This window comes from Leucoraja erinacea, chromosome 8 (assembly GCF_028641065.1).
Source record: "Leucoraja erinacea ecotype New England chromosome 8, Leri_hhj_1, whole genome shotgun sequence".
Lineage (NCBI taxonomy): Eukaryota > Metazoa > Chordata > Chondrichthyes > Rajiformes > Rajidae > Leucoraja > Leucoraja erinaceus.
In genome coordinates this window covers 51,937,972-51,964,630 of record NC_073384.1, presented here as the reverse complement: position 1 = coordinate 51,964,630, position 26,659 = coordinate 51,937,972, and the positions used below count along the sequence as shown (strand labels likewise).

The 26,659-nt window shown below is 41.4% G+C and overlaps 1 protein-coding gene across 1 annotated transcript in view; it reads right to left on the bottom strand.

Moving 5' to 3' along the window:
• hhat (hedgehog acyltransferase) overlaps nt 1-25,117 on the bottom strand; it is a 170,483-nt gene extending 145,366 nt beyond the window's left edge. The window contains exons 1-6 of the mRNA XM_055640018.1: nt 25,018-25,117; nt 21,506-21,573; nt 20,667-20,780; nt 19,830-20,024; nt 9,411-9,626; nt 7,033-7,204 (exon numbers count right to left, since the gene is read on the bottom strand). Coding sequence (XP_055495993.1) covers nt 7,033-7,204; nt 9,411-9,626; nt 19,830-20,024; nt 20,667-20,780; nt 21,506-21,573; nt 25,018-25,117 — 865 coding nt within the window. The remainder of the gene's footprint in view (nt 1-7,032; nt 7,205-9,410; nt 9,627-19,829; nt 20,025-20,666; nt 20,781-21,505; nt 21,574-25,017) is intronic.
• Nucleotides 25,118-26,659: the final 1,542 nt, after the last annotated feature.

Genomic DNA, 26,659 nt, shown 5'->3' with positions numbered 1-26,659 from the left:
CAGAGACGGTTCACCAGACTGATTCCTGGGATGTCAGGACTGTCTTATGAAGAAAGACTGGATAGACTTGGTTTATACTCTCTAGAATTTAGGAGATTGAGAGGGGATCTTATAGAAACTTACAAAATTCTTAAGGGGTTGGACAGGCTAGATGCAGGAAGATTGTTCCCGATGTTAGGGAAGTCCAGGACAAGGGGTCACAGCTTAAGGATAAAGGGGAAATCCTTTAAAACCGAGATGAGAAAAACTTTTTTCACACAGAGAGTGGTGAATCTCTGGAACTCTCTGCCACAGAGGGTAGTTGAGGCCAGTTCATTGGCTATATTTAAGAGGGAGTTAGATGTGGCCCTTGTGGCTAAAGGGATCAGAGGGTATGGAGAGAAGGCAGGTACAGGATACTGAGTTGGATGATCAGCCATGATCATATTGAATGGCGGTGCAGGCTCGAAGGGCCAAATGGCCTACTCCTGCACCTCATTTCTATGTTCCTATGTTTTTATGATTAGAGGCCTTGTATTGCTCAGAGCTTCTAAGATGTTCAGCAACAAAGCAGGTCAATCCATATCCAGGTGAGGAAAGTACAGGCACATTTACTGACTGAACAATGCAACTGACATACCAAACACTTCCTATTACATGGTTCAGAACATATTGGTCCTCCCCTAAGCTCTACCCTACAAAGCATTGTTATGTTATAGCATTCAAAGCCCAAACAAAAATAAAAATCTAAAGTTACCAGTTTGCCCAAGACAGTTAGCCACCACGAGCACATTAGATCATTGTCGCCTTTCCAATGACCTCCTATGGAGCCGATTATTCCAGCACCCACATTCCCATGGATGCTTTCTGAAGGCGAAGCTCAGACGCACTGCACTTTCAACTTCTTAACTTTACAGCAGACCCCCCTCCCCCCCAATCTGAAGAAAGATCTCGATTCAAAACGTCGCCCAATCCATCTCTGCAGAGATGCTGTCTGTCCCGTTGAGTTACTCCAGCTTTTTGCCTCTGTCCCCCTAATCTTTCAACATTATGTTCCACTTAACATTTATCCACATTTATAACGTGGATAAATGTGAGGTTATCCACTTTGGTGGCAAAAACAGGAAAGCAGTCTGTTATCTAAATGGTGGCCGATTAGGAAAAGGGGAGATGCAACGAGACCTAGGTGTCATGGTACACCAGTCATTGAAAGAAGGCATGCAGATGCAGCAGGCAGTGAAGAAAGCGAATGGTATGTTAGCATTCATAGCAAAAGGATTTGAGTATAGGAGCAGGGAGGTTCTACTGCAGTTGTACAGGGTCTTGGTGAGACCACACCTGGAGTATTGCTTACAGTTTTGGTCTCCAAATCTGAGGAAGGACATTATTGCCATAGAGGGAGTGCAGAGAAGTTTCACTAGACTGATTCCTGGGATGTCAGGACTTTCATATGAAGAAAGACTGGATCGACTCGGCTTGTACTCGCTAGAATTTAGGAGATTGAGGGGGATCTTATAGAAACTTACAAAATTCTTAAGGGGTTGGACAGGCTAGATGCAGGAAGATTGTTCCCGATGTTGGGGAAGTCCAGGACAAGGAGTCACAGCTTAAGGATAGAGGGGAAATCCTTTAAGACCGAGATGAGAAAAAACATTTTTCACACAGAGTGGTGAATCTCTGGAACTCTCTGCCACAGAAGGTAGTTGAGGCCAGTTCATTGGCTATATTTAAGAGGGAGTCAGATGTGGCCCTTGTGGCTAAAGGGATCAGAGGGTATGGAGAGAAGGCAGGTACGGGATACTGAGTTGGATGATCAGCCATGATCATATTGAATGGCGGTGCAGGCTCGAAGGGCCGAATGGTCTACTCCTGCACCTATTTTCTATGTATCTATTAATACAATTCAAACAGTGCCACATTGCTTCATGTTTCAAAAACCAACTAGCCATGCATAAAAAATATACACTAATTTTTAGACTGTTGATAAGGATTGCTGCTGTGGCTCATCTCCAAAAAGTTGCTTATGTATCCCATTTAGATTTGATTATTTTCCTGAAATACATTTATATCATTCACCAAGCTTTCAATTTTTAAACTCAAAGCTAGACAACAAAAAGTGTGAAAAGTTCCAAATGTAACAATATATTGTAAAGATTCACTTGGCAATGTTTTATTACCATTTAGATAGCATTATATACAAAATAATTTTCAGATAGAACACCATTTGTGTAAAAAAGTTACCTTGTATAAAAAGGTTTATATTAAAGGTTCCCCTCTCACCTTATATCTATGTCATTAAGTTCTCAATTCCCCTCCTCTGGGCAACATCCCAGATGCGCACTTCTATAAGAGCGCCCTCATCCTCTTGCACTCCAAGAAATAGAGTCCTAGCTTGCTCAAGGCTCTTGAGTCCTGGCAACATCCTTGTAAATCTTATCTGCACCCTATCCAGCTTGACAACGTCTTTCCTATAACATAGTACTCAAAATTGAACACAATACTCTAAATGTGGCCGCACCAACGTTTTATATAGTTGCAACATGACCCCAACTCCCCCAACTTCTATACTAAATACTCTGACTGGTGAAGGCCAAAGTCCTGAATGCCGTTTTGACCACCGTATCTTCCTGTGATGCCATTTTCAAGGAAGAATTTTTCCCTCACTTCCAAAACACCACTCTTGGATTCTGCCCCCTTAAGGGCCTGTCCCACTTGGGCGACATTTGGGGCGTCCGTTAATGACGCCCGTAAAACCGGCAAGTTGCACGACATTCATACTGACGTATGCTGTCATGCAGGTGATGCCCGCTTAGGGTTGAGGCTGCAAAATATTCTTCCTTCAATGCATGGATTTTAAACATTAATATATTAAATTTAATACAAGAAAATCAATTGTGCAAATGAAAAGATGTCTGAATCATTCCGTTTTCTTTATAGATGTATTGGTCCGCTTCCAGATCCGATCACCAGGGGTGGATTCAGTGAGTGTAGACTGAACTCCCTTCTCCCCCTCTTCACCCCCTTCCCCCCTTCCCCCCCCCCCCCCCCCCCCCTCTTCCCTTCCCAAAGTCTGCATTTATCCCATAGTCAATGTTACTAAAACAGATGATGTGACCTTTGTGCAGTACTATTAGTGGGATCTAGCTGTCGCAGGCTGGGTCCACAAATGGGGGGCATCGGGGAAAGTGGGGGGGGGGGGGGGGGGGGTGGAGAATGGGAGAAGGAAGGAAGAGGGGGAGAAGGAGATGTGAGAGGAGAGGGTAGTGGATAAGGGGGAGAGGAGGAGGGGGAGAAGGGGAAGAGGGGGATACCCCCCATTTGTGGACCAAGCCTGTGACAGCTAGATCCCGCTAACAACTCGTGGCCAACAGTTTAGTTCCCAAGAGGAGCAGCAGAAGCTAGCGTTAGGTTAGGGTTTGGGTTTGGTCAGTTAGGGTTTGGGTTTCCTCCCGCACTCCAAAGGTGCACAGGTTTGTATAAATTTCCCGTAGCGTGTGTGGGATAGTGTGCGGGGGATCACTGGTCACATGCTGGGTCCACAAATGGGGGGGCATCGGGGAAAGTGGGGGGTGAGGTGGAGAATGGAAGAAGGGAGGGAGAGGGGGAGAAGAGGTTGTGAGTGGATGGGGGGGGTAGTGGATAAGGGGGAGAAGAGTGGAGCGGGGAGAAGGGAGGAAGAGGGGGGAAGGGAAGAAGGGGGGAGAGGGGAGAAGGGAAGGGAGGAGTGGAGAAGGAGGGATGGGGCAGAATGGGGGCGGGAGGGGAGAAGAGGGGAGTTCAGTCTACATTCACTGAATCCATCCCTGTGAAAAGAGATGGTGATCACATCTGGAAGTGGACCAATACATCTATAAATAAAACTGAACGACTCAGACATCTTTTCATTTGCACAATTGATTTTATTGTATTAATTTTAATATATTAAAGTTTAAAATCCATGCATTGAAGGAAGAATATTTTACACCCCATCTGTGATCTCTAACCCCAACCCTAACTCTAACCGGGCGTCACCCACAGGACAGCATACATCAGCACAACATGATGAGCCACCCAAATGTCGCCCCAGGATTTCGAACATTCCAAAATCCTGGGCTGACAGGGAAGCATCGTGCGTTACCGCCCATCACTGCATGCATCACCATGCCTTATCACGCGTCACGTCGCGACAACTTCTTTTTCAACTGTCTCCTAAATGTCGCCCAAATGACGCCCAAGTGGGACAGGCCCTTTACTTTCCCATTCCTTAATTCTATTCACTTAATTTTCTCGTCTACTTTCTCCTCTAATCTTTCTGTTCCTCTGTCCTTTGCTTTCAGAAGCTTTTACATACAGCATGCTAACACCAGCATGGCTCCCTTACTATTACGAGCAGCACCAAATGAAAAGATCCAGGTCCACAATTCAGGTCCGATAGAATATGGGAACAAAAAAGTAATCATCAGTTAAGGTTTCACTGCTTCCATACCATAGAATAACTTAATCTCAATACTAAACTGCAAATAAAAAATAGTGGGATACTTTCATAAACAACAATACATATTCCATCAGGAATACGAATATGAATTAAGTCTCTTAGATGGGTTTACTGAATAACTGAATAACGCTCAGACATTCAATCGCCTTAATTGTTTGTAATCTAATGTTTCAAGGAATCGCCATTATTTGCATGCCAATTGTTTAATTCATTCCCTGCTTTCCTTGCTTCCTAGATTTAAATCAACCTCAAAATGCTTAATAGTATGCTGCTTGCAATATGAATTAATGCTGCCCAACTTCAATTTCTAGTGGGTATGGGTGACAACATAAAATTGTCCCATTGTGATTAACTTACAACTCCATAAACAAGCCAGTGTGAGAGACATTTCAAAACAAAAGCATTGATGCGTTGGTGCTTTAGACTGCTCTTCTGAGATCGTGACTGAAGTATGCTACCACATGATTAATGGGAGCTTTAACTAGCATCGGCCTATAAACCGACTGTCCCTGATAGATATGCTTGCTGCTACATCAGATGTCTTAAAATATTAACATACTCGCCTCAAAGGAATAGAACAAATAAATCAATAGTGTCCGGAATTGTTGTCATCAAACTTTCCCACCACAGCAACAATTTTATATTTTCAAAAAGTTAGATTTTCCTTGCATACCACAACAATAATCATGTTCATGTTGTAGATCCAACTAATCCCTTCGACACCAGTCACTTTGCTTTTCTTCTGTCAGGGTCTATGTAGCTTTTTTTTTCTGCTTTATGCCATAAAAAAACATGACAATCTATATCTATCACATCTCTCATATCATATATCATATATCATATCATTCATATATTCATATTTATATATCAATTAAAAAACTGTGTGTGTGTGTGTGTGTGTGTGTGTGTGTGTGTGTGTGTGTGTGTGTGTGTGTGTGTGTGTGTGTGTGTGTGTGTGTCATTTTGCCTTTGAAACGTATCTTCTCGAAAACCAGATGCCGAAAGGTGGACATTTTCACATATTTCAGTAGAGAGTTTCCTTGCGAGTTTAGAAATCCACTCCTCTGTACCTTTGATACATTATTTTCCTGACTTTTTAATTAAAATTGTTGACCAATCTGACCTTTTTTTTAAAATCTGACTGCTGTCCACCTGCTGACTTTACAATAACAATTTTTACATCTTCTGGTAGAAATTTTCCTTATGATTTCAAAAATCCAATCCTCTAAACATTTGGTCAATTATTTCCCGAGATATTTACTAAAATTTATAACCAAACTGACATTTAAAAAAAATATTAAGGTTGCCCAGCTGCTGACCTCGCAATGCCTTTGCACCTGGCCCAACTGCCTCTAGGCCCCGCCCAGCCCCACTCCCCTAGCCTGGCTGCTGGCCCCGCCCTGCCAACCTCACAATGCTTTTGCAACTGGCCCAACTGCCTCCTGGCACCGCACCCCCCCAGCCTGCCAGGTTGTAAATTCCATTGGTTTTCATTGAATTGAATTGAATTATTTGTCACTTAACATCACAAATTCTTAACATTAACTTTTAATTTCAAAGACAGTATTTTTTAAATAAATTTGGTCTTCATTGTCAGCTTAGATCGGACCCGCTGTGTGTGTGTGTGTGTGTGGGGAGGGGGGGAGTGTTAGTGTGTGTGTGTGTGTGTGTGTGTGTGTGCGCGTGTATGGAGGGGGGGGGGGGGGGTGTGTTAGTGTGTGTGTGTGTGTGTGTGTGTGTGTGTGTGTGTGTGTGTGTGTGTGTGTGGTGTGTGTGTGGTGTGTGTGTGTGTGTGTGTGTGTGTGTGTGTGTGACGCGGCAGGCTGCTCCCCTGAATTCCATAGAGCTGCCGACAACTTTCGTGCATGACACGCGCACGCTTCGTTTCCAGAATATTCTGAACACGTGACGCACGGCTGCATTTCGCTCTCTCTGTCTCTCCCCCTCTCCCCATTTTCTCTCTCTCCCCATCTCCCTCTCTCCTCTCTCTCTCATCCCCCCCCCCCCCCCCTCTCTCCCTTCCTCTCCCCCACCCTCCCTCCTCTAAACCCCCATGCATCAGTGGATAGGGTGGTTATGGGGTAAAAGGAGCAAATTAATAATCAAGGGGGGTAGTTAGCGTGTGTGCGGGGGGGGGGGTAGTTAGCGTGTGTGACGCCGCATGCTGCCCTCCCCAATGAGTTGGGGGCTATGCGTCGGTGGATAGGGCGGATATGGGGTAAAAGGATATCACCCCCTGCCCCACCCCCTTCATGTCTCCAGCTTTATTGCCCAATTATGGTGCAATGAAGCATATTGGGACGTTTCACTATAAAGTTGTTAAATAAATGGTGTTGCCAACTTTTGAAATTAACTATTCATCTGAAGCATTCTGGTGTCAGTGTGTTAATTTGCAATTTAGAAATTCAGAAAAAAATACTGCCTAAGAATGACCTAGAAGCATTTTATTCAAACAACCAGAGATGCTTGTAATGTGATCATGTGAAAGGACAGAATCATTGCCCGAGATTACAAATCTTATAAAACATAATATCTTTGCTAATAAGATTTGCTGCCATTTCCACTAGTATTGCACTAACCTAATAGCCAGTAAGAGGCAGTTTCCAATATTGTTTCTTGATGCTGAATGGCATGAATATACATGAAGTGGAGCATGGACTCAGTGAGCCACCACCAGAAGAAAATGCGCACTGCACCCAGTAACAAACACACACGATCTGCTTTCGGGACAGATGTCTCTGTTCTTCTTGTCTTTCATTTGAAAAAGAAAAAGAGATAAAATGAATGATTGCACAAAAGAACATAGAGAAATAAATAATCATGTCAAATGTTTTCCTATGGACATTTACAATTTTCTCCCACCGGCAACAAAGAAAAGTGTTTATCAATTGTATCAGATGTTTTGAAATTTCTTATACTTACTTTATTCTGACAATATTCATTATGAAACTGTGACAACCACAAAAACCATGCTAGCGAACAACATTTTATAAATGCCCAATTGCTTCTTACTGTCAACTTCTAGTGCATCTCCAACACATATTAACCAGCGTTATGTTACTGACTTGATAGCTACATATTAAGTAAGCTTACTAATTCATAATCATAAATCTTAAAGTCAACAGTTAATTTGAATATCAAGGGTTGCCACAATATTGTAGGAATCCCAAAATCTAGTGTGTTTTTGTGCACAATAACTAGAAATATAATAGCATTAACCTTCAAGTACTCCAAGCGCTCCAAGCGCAGTGGTGCAGTGATAGAGTTGTTGTCTTACCGCGCTAGAAACCTGGGTTCGATCCTGACTACGAGTGCTGTCTGTGTGGATTTTGTACATTCTCCCTGTGAACGTGTGGGTTTTTCCCACGTGCTCTGATTTCCACTCACACTCCAAAGACATCCAGGTTTGTAGGTTAATTGGGTTTTGGTAAAAATCATAAAATGTCCCTGGCTGTAGGATAGAGGTAGTGTAAGGGGATCGCTGGTCGGCACGGACTCAGTGAGCCGAAGTGCCTTATTCTGCGCTGTATCTCTAAACTAAAGTTAGCGATTCGCTCAAACAAGTGAAGGCAGGTTAGTGATAGCCAGCCCATCTTGAAATCATCAGAATCCTCAGTGCCTTCACCATCAAGAAATAACGTTTTCTGCAATATTTGGATAATCTTCCAACTTCAGACAGAATTATATAAAATTGGCCACAGGGTTATCAGAGTTCATCCCATGAGTGTTATTTCATGATATGGTATCTTCAAGACAAGATAAGACTGTATTATCATAAGCAGCTTGTTACAGGAGGTCCTGAACTGCAATTCCTTCCATTTTCATCAACATGGCAGAGACACTGTCAGTATTCCATGCATTTATCTTCATGGCATTTGTTAATATGTTATTAATGGTATTTCTTTGTCACAAGTATCTGTGAGCCACCGCAGGGTAAAAGAAAAAGATTTGCCATAGCATTTCAGAGGTGGCAGGTAATTAAAGAGCCAGGAAGTTTCAAAAGTAAAAATTAAAAGCTAGCCAATTAAAAATTAAAAATGGTAGAAGGTACTGTCAGCCATGGTACGTGGTCCCTCCTAAATATTATTTCTCTTCTCTCCACTAAAATAAACTGTTTTTCTATAAAGTATTTCAAGTCCAGTAATTATTATTACATGGACAGTATTACAATGAGTGTCCCAAATAAACGGTTTATAAAAATTTGTTTGATCAACATTGTACAAGCTAATTACTACAAATCCCACTCACAAACACTAAATTCCTTCCACTTGGCCTATAAATTCATGACAATGAGATTTAAAAATCATGTTATATTGTGAATTCTTGTGTGAATGTTATTTGGACACTTAGGCTATTTTAAAATGTTAACCTTTATTTAAGAAATGGATAGATGTTTAGATCTAGTAATTGAATTTTCTAATTAGCTACAATTAGGTAACTAACCAATTATATGCTTTAATTTCAGGTCATCCAAGTAAGATTGTTTCATATTTGTTTCAGAATGCTTTGATCTAGAATAACTGAAAATTTCATCCAGTTCTCTTAATTTTTAAGAAAGTTATGCGCTTTTGACTGTCCTCGATCACAGCTATTGAGTTAAGTCAATGGAAAAGTAATAGGGAACAAGATGCTAAATGTATGAGTATGAAAATGGCCATAACTTTTTTTTTAATACTGAAGATATGAGTGAAAACTTAAAACAAATTAAACTTCTTTTTATGCTTTATCTGATGGGATAAATTGCAGACTTGATTTTTTAAATTGCAGACGATTTTTAAAATCTCAAAATTTTGTAACATTGCTACTTAGTGTGTAGGATAAAACTAGTGTGCGGGAGATTGCTGGTCAGAGCGGACTCGGTGGGCTGAAGGGCCTGTTTCCACACTGTATTTCTAAACTAAACTATGTTTTAAACAAAATGCCTTGCTTCCAAAAAATTGTGAAAAGGTGAACTCACCTGATTATTAAAGTCATCGTAACATATGATGGGTCCATTGTGAAATATAGGATAATAGAAAACGTAAGCCAGCAGCCGGCAGAAGGATATACAACGCCTCTGAGGACAAATACGATGCCAGCAATACTCCAGACTGAAACTTGTGTAACGAAGGTTACAAAGAGCCAAGCAGAACAAAAGCAGGAAATATTCGTTCTCCGTTTCATACCAGCGTTTCTAAATCAAAAAGCAAGCATTAGTTAGCTACCAAGAAGAAAAAAAGAATATCAAAAAGTAACAAAATTAAGTCCATCACAATCTGGAAAGCTATGACACTTTGAATAGGACTGGGTTACTTTTTTTTAAATTAACTAAGTTATAATGAAATAATTGACAGTAAAACTCGAATTGGTGTCTTATGGATACCAACATATCCACAAAATCATAACTACCTGAAAGTACCTGACAGTTACTGTCTTTTATAAGTGGATTTCAGGTAGTGAGCAGCATGAACATAGCTGTCCAAGTCTTACTGAAGTTTCAAAAGTTTACCACCAACTCATAACATTCCCACAACCATTCTCAACAGGATTCACAACCACTGACCCTAGCCCAGCAAGATTCTCCTCAACATATATCTCCGTCATGTATGGGCTGCTTTGAACTCTCCTCAAGTTCAGTCTCCCAGCGGAAGCCCACAAATCTCTACTCTCCACTCATAAAAATAATCCTGATGGTTAAATCAGAGCCAGTTAGGGTAAAAGTAAAAACAGGTCCGCATTTCAGAATTTCCATGGTAGTTTTAGCTTAATTCTTCTTTAAAGAATTGATTGGTCTTTTGCAGCCTTGTACATGAGCAGCTTGGGGAAAGGACAGATGAAGAATGTTTTTGATTTTCAAGGTATCATATAAATGGCAATGTTATGTGATTTTGAAGGCAAGGACACACGGGAATGGTAACTAGTATTCAAACATGTGTTGAATACCACTGGATAGCACTATATACGTGTCCGGTGCCTTTGTGCATTGTTGTGCCACCAAGATCTGTAAGCCAACAAGCAGCATCCATGACAATGCACCAAGTGATCAGGTTCCTGATAAAACCGCTACATGGTGCACAAAGTCATCGCTCTGAAAGATAGAATTTGAAAGTCATCATATCAGATGTTCCAAAATTAACCAACCATGAACCAACTTCTGTTGAAATTAAGCAAACATTTTGACTGCTCAATCCTAAGAAGAAACAAACCTCATCTGCTTGGATGTTCAATATTATACAGAAGTGTACACTCAAATACTTCCAAAAAATTTATTCATTTGTAATGTAATATAACCTTTTCATAATTGCAATGAGTCTTTCCAATTATTACAGCTTTGTAACCACGCTTTGATTAGTTTTTTGCAAATTGCTCCAATATTTACCTGAAATGCTTTAGAGAAGTCCAACAGTCTGTGCTCCTTAAATCACACAGTGGTGAAATCTAGCACCACCTAGTGGTCTCAACAAGAAATGAAACAAAACTTGCTCCATTTAAATCTCAAGCATTGATTCAAGTTGGAACTTGAACTTTCACCATTCACCCATGAGGACAACTTGAGAAAAATGGCTCTATGACTCAATTACTCCCATTTTCCATGGGTCTGTCAACAGCTGAAAGTCTCGGTAGTAGCGGGAGATGTAGCTGTGTGCGTTCGATTCCCTATATTTCCAAGGAAAATTAGCCCAATGAGTTGGTGATAACAATACAATTGTCAACCTGCAGGTTTTTGAATGTAATCAGTAGTTCAAAGCCTGCACAAGCCTCTGAAAAGCGTGCCATCTTTACCACAGGAAATGTTTGCTGGTTTGTATTTTCAGTTCATCTTCCTACATTTTATCTTTAGCACTGGCTATTTTTGCTGCATTAGCATTCTAGTTGCTCTCTAGTACCAAAACATTCATTTGTTCTTAGCTGTTGTAATACATTGGCATTCTTTTCTGGGTTACAGCCATGATAAATGCTTTGGATATGAAAGACAAATAGTCATAAAATAATTGAGGTATTATATCATCATCATTTTCTGTACAAAGTAGCTATCACCCAAACAAAAGATATAGAGCTTCACCAGCTGGCAGGAGTCTCTCAATACCACAAATAGCACTAATATAGGTATATCATCCAATCTAGCAGTGCACAAAAGAAAAAAACGTAGCCTCAATTAACGTTGATAGCGTTTTGGATCTCAAAAAAAGCACAAACAGTTAGTGACTCAGTTAGTTTAAAACAAACTTTTTTTAATGCAAACACAGACCGAAATCTAATAGCAGATAACATGGCCCTGGGATGGAAGCTTCAGTTACTGATTGATGTCCCACTTCCATTTGCAATTTCCATGCAACTTTGGTATCTAGCCTGAAATTGTAATCCTCAGAATGTATGGGTAGGTCCCTTGCTGTGTGCGCAACGCACATTTAACTTTGCTCTCCCTCTCAACAGTAGTAAATCTGTTCTTCAGTTGCAGCCAGTTATAGTTCAGTTAGCAAATTGCCTCCTGATTTTAATTACAGAAACTGCAAACCTAGCTAGCAAAACTGCAAACCCTGCCTTTATTCTCAGTTAATGGCCATTTTCATGCCTATATTCTTTGCTTCAATCATAAAACTCTCAGGAGGAAGGTTTACCTAACCTGCCAATCTGTCGCTTATGCTACATGTCTTTTCAAAATCTTCTGATCAAAGGAAGATTATACAAGGGACACCCAACTTAGAGATTGAGTAAACAATTATACATAATGGTCTATTTTTGGAAACCAACATCTGCAGTTCCTTGTGTCTACACAATGGCCAATTCAATTCATTATAACACGTATAATACAAGCCAATGATATGACAGTATTCATATGCTCGTTGCCTGAACCAAATTTCACATCATACATGGCAAACAATGATCTGCGCATGAGGCACATGTAATTTTGCACATCCTTCACTGTGAAATTTGCGATCAACATCTATAATGAATACCCAGATGGTTTGGGGAGGAAATCAAAACCCAAGGATATATTCCTGAACAGCAAGAATAACATTTATAAAATAAGAGATGTCTTGCAATAATAAAGCAATCTGTTTTCAATGCTTATCTTTATCTGTGTTTTATTTAAATATTTGAAAATATATCTTTGCACATGAATTTTTGCATTTTCCTTATTCAGCAAGAATTTGTGAAATTTCCTTCAAATTAAAGAAAAATGAGCCGCAATATTCAAGTGATGCTCAACAAAACCAGCTAGCTCCAAAATTACAAAAACAGGAAACGGGAGTTCAGAAATATTTAAAACAGTGATCCATCTATTAATGCTACTGTTTTTAAACATGCAAAGTTCAAAATAAAATGTAGTAAAATAAACTGCAGGCAGCCCGTGAAAGTCAGTAAGGCCATATCACTAGGCCTCCATATAGACTAATTCTGAACACAAGTAAAAATCTGATACAAATCACATCATCCAGATTGTATGGAAATTGTCCGATCTAGTATGCTACATAGCTGGTATCAGGTTGGACTGATAAATAGAATGCAAAACATGTTGGAAAAGCACATAATCTCCCTGAATTCTTCAAACTTTCATTCACAAATATATTGCGTATATAAAATATTAGCAGGCAAATCAAGCAGTGGTCTATATGGCCCATTGTGCTTGGGACTTCATTCAGTAAGATCATGGTTCTACATCCACTCCACTGACACATTTTATCCACACATTGAGGTTGAGGTTTTAAATTTAATCAGTAGTTCAATATTCATAGCCTAAAGAAATAGTGGAATCCAAAGATTTACAAGTCTTTGAGTGAAATAGTTTATTTTCATCTCAAAACCCAATAGTTGACCCCCCTTATTGTGAGCTCATGACCCATAATTCTAGATTTTACTTCGGAGTCACGTGAGTGACTACGTGAAGAACCCACCCAGCGCGCAGGCGCGGCATTACGTCAGCAGTGCAACAGCGGCAGCAGCTGGAGCCAGGCTCTCCAGCTGCAGCATAAAGACGAGACCTCAGGTAAGTGCCTTTTTTGTTTCAGAGTCGCGCTAGAGAGAATAATGGCCTCTCGCAAGCGACCAGCCAGGAGGACTGCCTGCCCTACTCCACCCGAGGACGGGTCCATAGCGGGACGGCAGCCTCTCGCAGCGGAGGAGCTTTTTCAACGCTCCCGCTCACCCGACACCGAGCCGCCCCCAGTGCTGCAAATCTCGACGCCCCGCACAGGGAGGAAGGCGACACAGAAAACCGACCGGCCGGTGTCCTCCGATGATTCGGAGGAACGGGAACACTCTCCCCCACCGAAAAGGGGAGACGTTCGGATGAGCTGCATGAGGCAGCTCCTCGAACGTATGATTAATGAGGAGATGCGGCATCTCCCAGGAGGACGGGCTTTGGCCTCCTCCTCTCCACACCCTTCTGTACCCTCTATATTCGAGGGCAGTAAGGGAGGCCAGGACTGGGCTGGCCTATCCCAAGGGCAGGCGGAGGATATCGTCAGCATGCCGGGCGTGCCGGAAGAAGAGCTACTGGGTGTAGTGGGCCGATATGCGGCACCACCAACAACTGGGATGGTGTTGCCACCCAGAATGGCGGCAACTATAAACAGGCTGTCCAACAACCCGCTGCAGGACAAGGCTGTCCAGCAGGCCCTTGACAACTACATCGCGCCCGAAAATTGCGAGGCGCTGAAGGTCAAGACGGTAAATGGGCAGATCTGGAACCAGCTGGGGCAGCACATAAGGGCTCAGGAGGTAAAAATGCAGCGAGTCCTGAAGCTACACTCAGCAGCCGTCACCGCCTTTGCTCGGTCAGTTGGGGAGGAAGACCTGACCATACCCCAGCAAGATGCCCTCGCACTGATGTGCGGCACCACGTACGAGCTAAACAACCTACGGCGGGACAACATCAGGCCTGCCCTCAACCCAACATATGCGGGCCTCTGTAAAGCTCCAGCGCCCGAACGACAGGCGCTGCTATTTGGTGCGGATCTGCCCAAAAGGCTCAAGGAGTTGGAAGAGGCGGCAAAACCAGTAGGCCTCATGAGGGCAGGGCCAGGACCGAGCAGGGCGAAGACACCCAGTGGGCCGCACGCCTCGGCAGCCACCAGCAGATACCGAGCTGGTGAAAGCCTGGTGACCGCCTCCCACTACCCCCAGTGCTCTTTTTTAGAGCGGGGCCCAGGGCGGAGCCGTGGGAAGATGCGCCGCCCCACCGCAGCACCAACACGGACAACCTTGGGCCAGACCCACCGGAAACGACCCCACAAGTGAACATGGAGGTAGGTGGGTCTGGTTCCTGTCAACATACACAGACAAAGGGTGTAGTATTAACAGGGGGACGTTTGAGGTTCTTCAAGCATGTTTGGTGCTCCCTTACTAACAATCAGTTTATACTCAACAGTATTAGTGGATACAAGATTGAATTCAAACCAGGCGTAGAACCGCCAGTTCAGCACATGCCCCAAAGGGTGTTCCTTCCCTCGGCAGTTGAGAAGGTAGAAGGACAAGCTGAACTTGATCGGCTCGTGGCTAAAGGCATCATAGAAATGACCACACACGAGCCGCAAGAATTTGTATCAAATATTTTTCTCAAAACTAAAAAAGATGGTGGATGTCGCATTATTATTGACCTGACATCACTTAATCAGTCTGTTGAGTATCAACATTTCAAAATGGAGACATTTGTCACTGCCAGACAACTGATCTCCAAGGGATACTACATGGCAAGCATAGATATCAAAGATGCTTACTATTTGGTACCCATTCATAAAGATTACTTTAAATATCTGAAATTTATCTGGAGGGGCCAGCTATGGCAGTACCGAGCTTTGCCCAATGGTTTAACGACAGCTCCCAGACTATTTACGAAAATTCTTAAAGTGGCCATGAAGAAATTGAGAGAATTAAAACATTTAGTAGTGGCCTATCTGGACGATGTTCTCATATTAGGAAGAACACGGGATCAAGCTGTCGCAGGAGTGTTAGCCACTAAACAACTCCTTGAAACTTTGGGTTTTATCCTCCACCCAGATAAATCAATATTGGAGCCTACTACTAACATGGATTACTTAGGCTTCACTATTGACACGATTCACATGACTGTCACTCTGCCCAGAAACAAAACAGTTTCACTCATTGAAGCTTGTAGCCATTTAATTGCCACACCGCAACCTAGAATACGGCATGTAGCCAGAGTTATTGGCTCTATAGTAGCAGCATTTCCGGCTGCCCAACATGGGCCCTTGCATTATCAAAATCTCCAAAGAGCAAGGACTCATGCATTACGCCTTCATAGGGGGCATTATGATCGCAAAATGGATTTACCCGCTGAAGCCAAATTAGAACTTCAGTGGTGGGTTGACAATATTTGGCACAGTCACAGTCCTATCACCGTAACCAATCCTAACATAACCATTGCAACGGATGCCAGTGCTTTAGGCTGGGGAGCTACTAACTCCAAAGACAGCACAGGTGGCAGATGGACTAATTCAGAGGCATCGCTACTACACTCACTGGGCATTAACTTTTTGGAAATGCTCGCCGCCTTTTATGGGCTAAAAGCATATGCATCTGGTATGCGACACGTGCATGTTAGAATTATGATCGACAACACTACGGCAGTATCTTATATCCAGCACATGGGTGGCATTAAATCAGTATCATGCGACAAATTTAACTGCTATAATCTGGCAATGGTGTGTCGAGAGACATATTTGGCTATCAGCTGCCTATTTACCAGGCAAGCTAAATTTAGTGGCGGACACCAGGTCACGAAAATTCAACGACAACATCGAATGGATGTTGGACCCAAAATCATTTGCTAAAATTATCAAGCAATATGGTACGCCAGATATAGATTTGTTTGCGTCTAGGTTAAATCACCAACTACCCATGTATGTGGCTTGGGAACCAGACCCAGAGGCAGCAGCGGTAGATGCCTTCACGCTGGACTGGGGAAATTTCTTTTTCTATGCTTTCCCTCCCTTCTGCCTCATCAGTCGGGTACTCCAGAAAATTCAGGCAGACTCAGCCTCTGGCATTCTGGTCGTGCCCGACTGGCCTACCCAACCATGGTTCCCAATGTTCCACGACATGGTGGTAGAGACACCAATGGTCCTTCAACACCACCCCCAATTATTGACTCACCCGGTAACTGGCATTAGCCATCCATGCCACCAAAAATTGAAACTCCTGGTTTCCAGATTTTGAACAGGCCTTACCGGGGATTGGGGTTATCAGACAGAACAATCACCACCATGTCGGCATCCCTGCGAGTTTCCACCAAGAAACAGTACCTGACCTTCATCAGGAAATGGGAACAGTACTGTCTGGACGCAGGGACATCCTACACGACGACTTCGATCTCGGATGTGCTGGAGTTCCTGGCCCACCTGCACCATGATCTCAAGATGAGCTACAGTGCCATCAACACGGCTCGGAGCGCACTGTCCGCATATCTAATGCCGATAGAACAGCATAGTGTGGGATCCCACCCTCTAGTCATCAGACTCCTTAAGGGGATCTTTAATACCAAACCCCCTACGCCTAGATACACTCACATGTGGGATGTGAGTGTAGTTCTCACACACCTTCGAGGTTGGCCTCCGGTGGGATCCCTGAGCCTGGAACAGGCCACTTACAAAACCCTCATGCTCATGGCGCTTGTCTCAGCTCAAAGGGTCCAGTCGCTCCATCAGCTTAATCTAAACTACATGGTGACCACCCCAGATACCATTACTTTCACTATGCCGGGGTTGGTAAAACAAAGTAGACCAGGTACATCAAACTCCCCGATGATCTTCCGGGCTTACCCTCCAGAACCTAGGCTGTGTGTGGTGACCCACCTTCAACATTATCTAGACACTACCCAAACGCTAAGAGGGAGAGAGAAAGCCTTATGGGTTAGCCACAGGAAGCCTTTTGGACGGGTAACCAGCCAAACATTATCCAGATGGTTGAAACAGGTCCTCAGCATGGCAGGGATTAACACTAATGTTTTTAAATCCCATTCAACCAGGGCAGCGTCCACCTCAGCGGCGGATAGGATGCAGGTTCCCCTCGACCACATCCTCAGAGCAGCGGGATGGTCAAGGGAATCGACATTCCAACGATTTTACAACAAACCGCTGATGGAACAGGACGTCTTTGCGGATACTGTTTTACAAACCGCAAAGTTATGATTTAAAGCCCATGGGAGCTATTTTGTTTTTGTTATAGTTAATAAATATTTCTTTTATAACTAAACAAACTTGTTGGTCTCTAGCTACCACTTCCTCCCTCGATGACCTTTCGGCAGTGAGTGATATAACTGTTACACGGTTTGAAATCACAGACCTTTGAAGTCTTCACGTAGTCACTCACGTGACTCCGAAGTAAAATAGTAAGATTAAACGAGTACTTACCAGTACGAAGTTTGATCTGTATTTTATGAGGAGTTACGATGAGGGATTACGTGCCCTCCGCTCCCACCCTCATTATATAGATCAAATTCGGACTAATGTCTCGTTGGTCTTCACTATCTTTACTTCAACTAGTGTCTATCTGTGATTCCACACCGCTGCTTGGAAGTATGCCGCGCCTGCGCGCTGGGTGGGTTCTTCACGTAATCCCTCATCGTAACTCCTCATAAAATACAGATCAAACTTCGTACTGGTAAGTACTCGTTTAATCTTACTATTCTTCCCCTTAAGAACAAGGTGTGTTACTAACCTATCCTGCCAAGAATGTTGTGCTTCAATGACACTTTTTGAAAACCTAAATTACCGAAAACAGACTCATTCAAATCAATATACACTCAGAGACCGTTGGCATCCCAGGAATAAAACTAAAGGATCATTGATTCACCATTCCATGCATCCATCCCCCTCCCCCCATCCCTCCATGTCCTTCCTTAAGCAAGGAGAGAAAGACTATGTGTTCAACTTAGCTATGGGCTCATCAATGTCCTATACAGTGAATCAAAATTTCAGGCACCATCTGTGGAAGGAATGGAGGTGACGTTTCAGATCAGAACCGTACTTCAGATTGACTGTGGTAGGGAGTAGAAAGTTGTAAAAGAGATGGGTGCAGGACAAAGCCTGGCAATTGATAAGTGTACACAGGTGGTTGGCAGATGGGGGGCCAGAGGATAGAGTTGAAAAGGAGACAAAAGTGTATCAGATAAGGAGAGAAGAAAAGTGAAATGTAAAGCCAGAGAGGGGGATATAGGTGGAAGGGAACCATGGGGGTGGGGAAAAGGGGGGGGGGGGTTAGGGGAAGGACTGGGTGCAAACCCAGATGGATGGGGGGGAGGGGGAAAAGGGAAGAGAGAAGTAAAAGTGTGTTACTAAAAAAAAAGAGAATACAAAGTTCATACTGCTGGGTTGTAAGTTACCCAAGTGGATTATGAGATGCTGATGCTCCAGTTCGCATATGGGCTCACTCTGGCCCAGGATAGAGAACTCGGTATGGGAATGGCATGTTGCCCCACTTCCCCCCCTCTATCCTGGTGCGGACTCATTTCTCCCACCATCCTGCCCCCTTCCACCCACCCTCCGCTCCCTTTCATCTATATTCCACCCATCTGCCAATCAAACCCCCTGAACGTATATTAATCTATTTATTGCCAGGCTTTGTCCCACTTCCACCTCTTTGAAGAAGGGTCCCGGCCCAAAATGTCACCTACCCATTCCAACCACAGATGCTGCCTGACCCGCAAAGTTACTTGAGAATTTTGTGTTTTACGCAAGATTCCAGCAACTGCCGATCCTTGTGTTTCATTATTCTTATATTCCTAGCATCTTGCCATAAAGATTCCCAATTACTTGATGTATTTGCAAAATAATTTTCTTTGAAATGATTTTAAACCCTATAACCCAAATAAAGATCAATATTAACTTGCCAAAATAAATTCTGCTTTACCATTCTTTATATGATAATAGATTTTCATACTAAATCTATTTTCCCATTCTCCTACCTACTTTGCAGACACCTCACAGCATAATTTCACACTGAGATTTATAATGTCAGCAGACTCAAATACATAGTTGAAGACATATTCTTTTGAAGGCGTTACGTTCTTCTATGACAGCAAGTGTAAAATGAAATATATGATATTAAAACTACTCATGACAAGCAGAAAGATCAATAAAAGAATTGAGCCCCAGCCAGATGAATGACAACCTGCTCTCTGCATAAAACAAATTGTGCCACCTGGCACATTGTCAAAATGTCTAATACTTTTAAGAAAAATAAAACCTCCCATGCCTAGAAACAGAAGTGTTTCTACTGAAATTCAAATCTTAATTTATAAGGCATAATTATCAACAAAATAAGTGAAGGAATAATTTGTAATTAAATGATCATTCACCACTTTTATCATTGATTTCAGAAAGTGTACATAATAAAGATTTAAGCTTTTCCATACAACAATATTTCACATTCTTACCTGAATTTTTCCCAGAGAATCCATTTGTAAGCTGTATAACAGTAAAACTGAGCAGACCCAGGACAGCGCAGGCACTCGCAATTGGGCCACAGCAAAGGAGATGAACAAGTGCAACATTATTACAGCCAGGCCTTTATAGCCTACTGTAATAAAACAGGCCAACATCCCATATATCATCAGGAACCACGTCCTAAACTGAACAGAAAGAATCCTTGTATTATCATAATGACAATATTACAAAACAATTACATGCCCGTATTCCTCCATATACACTTATTTCATTCTTTGGTGCAAACAAGTTTTATTTTAATAATACTCAAGGATAGTAACAATACTACTGTAATAATCAAATTTGTTTTATAGAATTAAGTTAGAGGCTATTAGGGGTTATGGGGAGAACGCAGAATGGGTTTAGGAGGGAGAGATAGCCATGATTAAATGGCGGAGTAGATTTGATGGGCCGAATGGCCTAATTCTCCTCCTATCACAGGTGAAAATAAAGATATGAACTGTCAGTTTACGTAAAACAACATGAATTATATAATATTATATTGGCTGAAAATGTATGTATGCTATTTCCCATACCTTTTTAAATACGTAGCGTATCTTCATTGCTACTATCAGCAAATATCACAGAACCTATTTCCTTTGAGCTTAGACTTTTCCAACCTTTATAATCTGAAATAGTACACTAAAATTCACTGAATATTTACTGTTAGAAGACAGCATACCTGCCAATAAAATCAATGCATAAAGCTGGAAAAAATAATTAAATAAATCAAAATGCTGCACAGTAAATATAACTTTACTAATGACAATTCCAGCACAAATACAAACCTTTGGAAAGATGGCATTAGTCACTTGTGATATGATTACATGACCAAGGAGAGTCCAGAGCAACAACTTCTTTACCCACTCTGTCCAAAAACTCCATTCAAAGTCTGTTGGGTCCTGAAAAGTATTACAAGGATTAGTACCCTAAAACATGTTAATCATCATCGGCGGTCACTCGAAACGCGTATGACTGTCCCCTTTATGGAGATTGCCTGTGCGTGACTTTATTTAAGAGGGGAACTGGTGCACAGACAGCCACCACACGGTCCTTGACAGATTTGGGTCAGGATCCAGTGGCATGGAGTCCAAGACGACCGGGGATCCTTTTCTGCTGCAGCATTCATCCACCTTTCCAGCCGTTGTGACGCTCCACTAAAGTCAGCCATCATCCTCCTCCTGTTCCTCTTGGTCCTGTTTGGATTGTTCTTTGTCAGGGACCTCCCACTCGACCTTATCACCATGGGTGGCCCTACCAGGAGCATGGCTCTACACGGCATCACTCTCAGGATCTCAGGACCACACATGCTTCTCCACCACGACAAGGTGACAATCCACGAAAACACATTAATAAGTGCAACAACCAAGTGGATTGGTTTATTTGCCAGAATAGCAAAAAGAAACACATGGTCAATGCCATAAAACAAGGCAGATTCTGTTTCCACCCATATTTCCTGGATTAGGATAATAATTTTATAGAAACCAACCAACTACACACTTTAGAACAAATGTGGCTTTGGAGGTTTTACATAGTTCATTTTTTGTCAGTGTAGCTTAAGGAAGAATCAGAATAGTTTTTGCATAGACTAGATGACATAATTGGAGTTAACTGGAGATCAAATTACCTTCTTAAAACTCCAAATGAAGAATCCCTTTTCAAATCCAAATTCAGCATCAAGGTCTTTCTCATAAACTGTTAGAAATGAAAAATGTGTTAATAATGCAATCCGTGAAAACTTCAGGCGGAAGTTTTAATTTTTTTGTTATAGTCAGTGTATCTGAAATGCACAGACATAAAGAAGGTATGAATGCTCGCTCATCTGAAAGGTTTTGATCACTATATCAATGCATGACCTACTTCTTGGTAACATGCAGATCAAACAAGCGACAAATACAGCATTTGGAATTAAAGGAACAGCTCAGCAAGTGAAGTACAGCATTCCCATTTATGAAGGTCCATATCCTTCCATATCCTGCATATCCAATAGCCTATCTAAAAGCCTCTCAAATGCCACTATCATATCTGCCACTACCACCGCCCCTGGCAGCGTTCTCTGGGCACTCACTACCATCTGCACAAAGAAAACCTGCCCTAAACATCTCCTTTATATTGTGTCTCTCTCACCTTAAAACTATGCACTCTTGCCTTTGAAATGAAAAAAGGAATCTTCAGAGCTATCAAATGGAGTTCTTTTTTTTCTGCAGTTGCCAGTACAGTAACATGGGCTGAAAAGGAACTTAGACCTCAGAATTATGAAATATTTTCCGCAAATATTATTTGAAACAAAGATTAAATAATTGAATGGAAACTTCAGTAAATATCTGAAAAACAATAATGGACAAGGTGGAGTAACATGAAGAACATGCTCCACCATTCATGATCATGACTGATCCTTTCAAGGAAATAGTTCCAACAATAAATCACTGGCCTTATTGTTAAATGCCTTTGGATGCTAAAGGATGGTACCTCATTTACTCCATTATCTCAGTGATACTGATAGCTTTACTGATGTTCTATCACAAAATCCATGCTAGTCACACTAAGGTATTGATCATTTTAATATAAAAATAGAAACAATATACACAGACATAAGCAATAGTGTTTTCAATGGCCCATAGTCCAGCATGGTATGAGCAAATGAAAAAATTGGTTAACAGAAGGCACTGTTCTCTATAATTATCACATTAATGAATGAATCATAAAACAGTTTATCATTTTACAATTGGGAACTGTGTTTTATCCTATAATTAAAAAGATTAATTTTACATCAATCAACAGAAAAATCAGATCAATTTTACTTTTTTAAACACATTTTTGTAGAACAATAGAATTTCAGAAATGTATTTTGGGCTAGCACCATTTCTCTTTAATATATAACTACGTGCTGGGAATAAGGTTGGTTGGCTTAAATGTCTCTGTAGATTTCCACTTGTAAATCGCAAGACATTTTTGCACTTGCAGATATGCAGTCTGATATTCTGAACTCGTATGTATCACTTAAAAATATTTATTAATGTAAGAATTTAACAGATACTATAACCTCAAATTTAACTAAAGTTTTGATTCAAACCTAATACATCAGCTTATCTTTATTCAATATACTTTCACCATGGATAATACAGTCTTGTAGAACAAACTCTGACAGTCTGTTTATCAAATAACAATTCCTGGTCACTGCTGCTGATTGCACTAAGCAATTTGGTTAAACGTTTTTGTTTACTGTACTAAATTAAAAATCTCAAGATACATTAAACTAAACTCGGCATGTGTGTCTTTCCAAGACTACTTTAACGAATGCACCACAAAACACTTTTCCTACATCTTTCTCTTGACGTCGTTGGAAATTAACTCTGGTGAAACTGATGTGGTGCCCAAACATCTTAATCACTCTTCCCTTTTGGTATAAATTTTGATTTCATTCACATTCAGTCTCTATTCAGGAACCCAAGCATTCAGAGAATGGCTTTGGCCAAACTGCTAAATTTGCATCAAATTTGCCCATCATTGCTTTTCTGCCTTCTGAAAGGTGCACTTGCGGAAAGTTTAAAAAAATACCATCTGCTAATGCAGGATGAAACCTATAATCATTAACTCCGAAGTTTATTATCAATGTTTTTCTACAGTACATATTCAACTGCAGATGTTGCTCCTAAAATAAATAACTTATCTGAATTAACCTAAAATGGCTTTAGTGGGGCATTAAGTAAAAGGTGCAATTATTATGTATAGATAAATTGTCTACAGGTGATATACAAATGAAGACATCAACACATCAAAATCACAACAAAAATGTTAGTAGGTAAAATACAGATGGTCAGAGTGCAAAATATGTGAAGAAATCTTTGACATCACATCATCAATTTACAGTACATGATGATGCAAATATTAGCAGACTGGCAGTTCTCAAAATAGCTATTCCAACAGAGAACATGAAACACAGAGCAGTACAGCACAGGAACAGGTCCTCTAGTCTAGCCCACAATATCCGTACCAAGCTAAACTAACTTCTGCTCGCATATGGTCCATATCCTTCCATATCCTGCATATCCAATAGCCTATCTAAAAGCCTCTCAAATGCCACTATCATATCTGCCACTACCACCACCCCTGGCAGCGTTCTCTGGGCACTCACTACCATCTGCACAAAGAAAACCTGCCCTAAACATCTCCTTTATATTGTGTCTCTCTCACCTTAAAACTATGCACTCTTGTCTTTGACATTTCCACCCATGGAAAAAGGTTGTGACAGTCTACCCTATCTCATAAATTGATATATTTCTATCAGGTCTCCCCTCAGCATCTGACATTCCATAGAAAGCAATCTACGTTTGTCCAAATGCACCATTTGATTTTTACAAAATTTCCCTCTAATATTAATGATCCTTACAATTACAACTTTTGTACATTATTATGTCGATCCAACTCGGATCTCTTGTAGAAAGGATACATAGACCACTTCACTTATGCCACACTATAAATCATTTAGTAATACAATCATCATCATTGTTGAAAACATTAGCGACGCAGTGGTGCCGGTTTCTGACGGTCACGGTCACGGATGCAAACAAGTAGGTTGAATAGTGCTTTAAAAGGCTTTGTGGATTTATTATTTAGAAAAGGGTGTTTTTATTTTAATGGTTAAAGACCTCCAATGCAAAAAACAACCTTCCACCATCATCCTCTGTTTCTTTCCACAAAGACAATTCTCTATTCAGTTGCAACCTTCCAACGGCTACATGTGGAATCTTATCAAATGCCTTGTTGAAGTCCATTTCAACAACGTTATGGCTTTGCTCTCGTCAATCTTTTTGGTTACATCTTCAAAAAGCAAAATCAAATTCGTAAGACACAATCTCCCACGTACAAAACCATGCTGACTATCCAAATGCATATATAGCTTATCCCTCAGAATCCTCTCCAGTAACTTGCCCACAACAGATGTTGGGCTCACCGACCTATAGTTTCAAGGCTTTTCCTTGTAGCCCTTCTTAAATAGAGGCACAACAATAGTCATCCACCAGTCTTCCAGCACCTCACCAATGTCTAATGATGATTCATATATCTCAGCCAGGGCTCCTGCAATTTCTTCTTTAGCTTCCCATTGTGTCATCAGATAAATCCAGAAGATTTCTCTACCTTCATGCGCCTTCCAAAACTCCTCGACCGTAATACAGACTGTCCTCAAGACATCTCCATTAACCATTCTAACTTTCCCAGCCTTCATGTCTTTCTCCATGGTACAAACAGAGGAGAAATAATCATTGACAACTTAGCCCATCTCCTGTGGCTCCCCTCAGAGATGACTGCTTTGTATTCTGAGAGCCCCTATTCTCTCTCTAGTTACACTTTCCCTTAATGTACTTGAAAAATCTCTTAAAAGTTTGCATACTATCTGCAAGAGTTATCTCCATTTAGTAATACAATCATCTTTTTGCCCTCCTGATTTCCCTCTTAAATATGGTCCCCAAATCCTGAATTCCTCCAGGGATACATCTAATCCCACCTCTCTATACCTGCCACTTTCTTTTTCCTGGAGCCTCAATTTCTCTCATCATCCAAGCTTCCTTAAGGGCCTGTCCCACTGTACGAGGTAATTCAAGGGTTATCCCGAGTTTCCCCTGATTCGAACTCAGAGAATGTCCGTAGCGGGTCCGTAGGAGTTCGTGGATGTTTCGTAGCGACTCGTACGAGTAAAAAGTAACAATTTTTTTCATCACAAGTATTTTTTATACTCATGGACATTTTTCACAGTTGAAAAAACTTCACAAGTTTACCGGATTTCCCGAGTACCTACCGTTACTCGTACGAGCCGCTACGAGACATTCTCCGAGTTCAAATCAGGAGGAAAACTTGGGAGAACTCTTGAATTACCTCGTACAGTGGGACTGGCCCTTTAACCTTCTTACCCTGCCTTGCCATTCACTCCAACAGGAACGTGCAAGCCCTGAACCCATCATCGCACTTATATAAGCATCCCACTTTCCGGACATTCCTTTTCCCACAAACAACCTACTCCAATCGACTTTAGCAGGCCCCTGTCTAATATTACCAAAGTTGTCCTTGGCCCAATTGAGAATTATAATTTGTGAGTCTGCCCTGTTCTTAACCATAACTATTTTAAAGCTAATAGAACTGTGGTCGCCAGCCCCGAAAGGCTCGTCCACTAACCGCTTTATCCGCTTGCCCTTCCCAATTTCCTAAGAGTAGGTCAACCTTTGCCCTCTCCCTTGTAGGGCCATCTGTACATTGCCTAAGGAAACTTTCCTAACTCTTCTTTGAGAGAGTGCCAGGGCAGTGGGGTTTCTGTGTCTTTTGCAAAGTGAAATAGAAAGGGTTTTCTCCAAATGCTTTTGACAAACTAACAAGGATAAATTTACCCAAAAGTATTGAAATATATACAATTAAATCACAAGACTCTCAAGTTAAACAAGCAGCTGATTTGTAGGTGACTTGCAACGGAATCAACAGATGTCAAAGAAACTAAATATTGGGCCCTCTTCACCATCCACAGAAAATACAGGTGTTTCCATTAATCCAATCTCATATAATTCAAAGTAAGGTTTTACAATTTTATAACTCTAGAGATAGTTTACTGTATACACACAGGTGCTCAGCCACCTGCTTAGTGAACAGGTTTAGAAAATAATCTGCCGGAGAGGTCTTTTTACAGCAAAATTTGACCTTCAATTAGTCAATGGAAATTTTAAGAAGATAACATGATTTTAACCAAAAGTTGCAGTGCTGAAATAATCTTTTGAAAAGCCAAGTACGAGAGAAT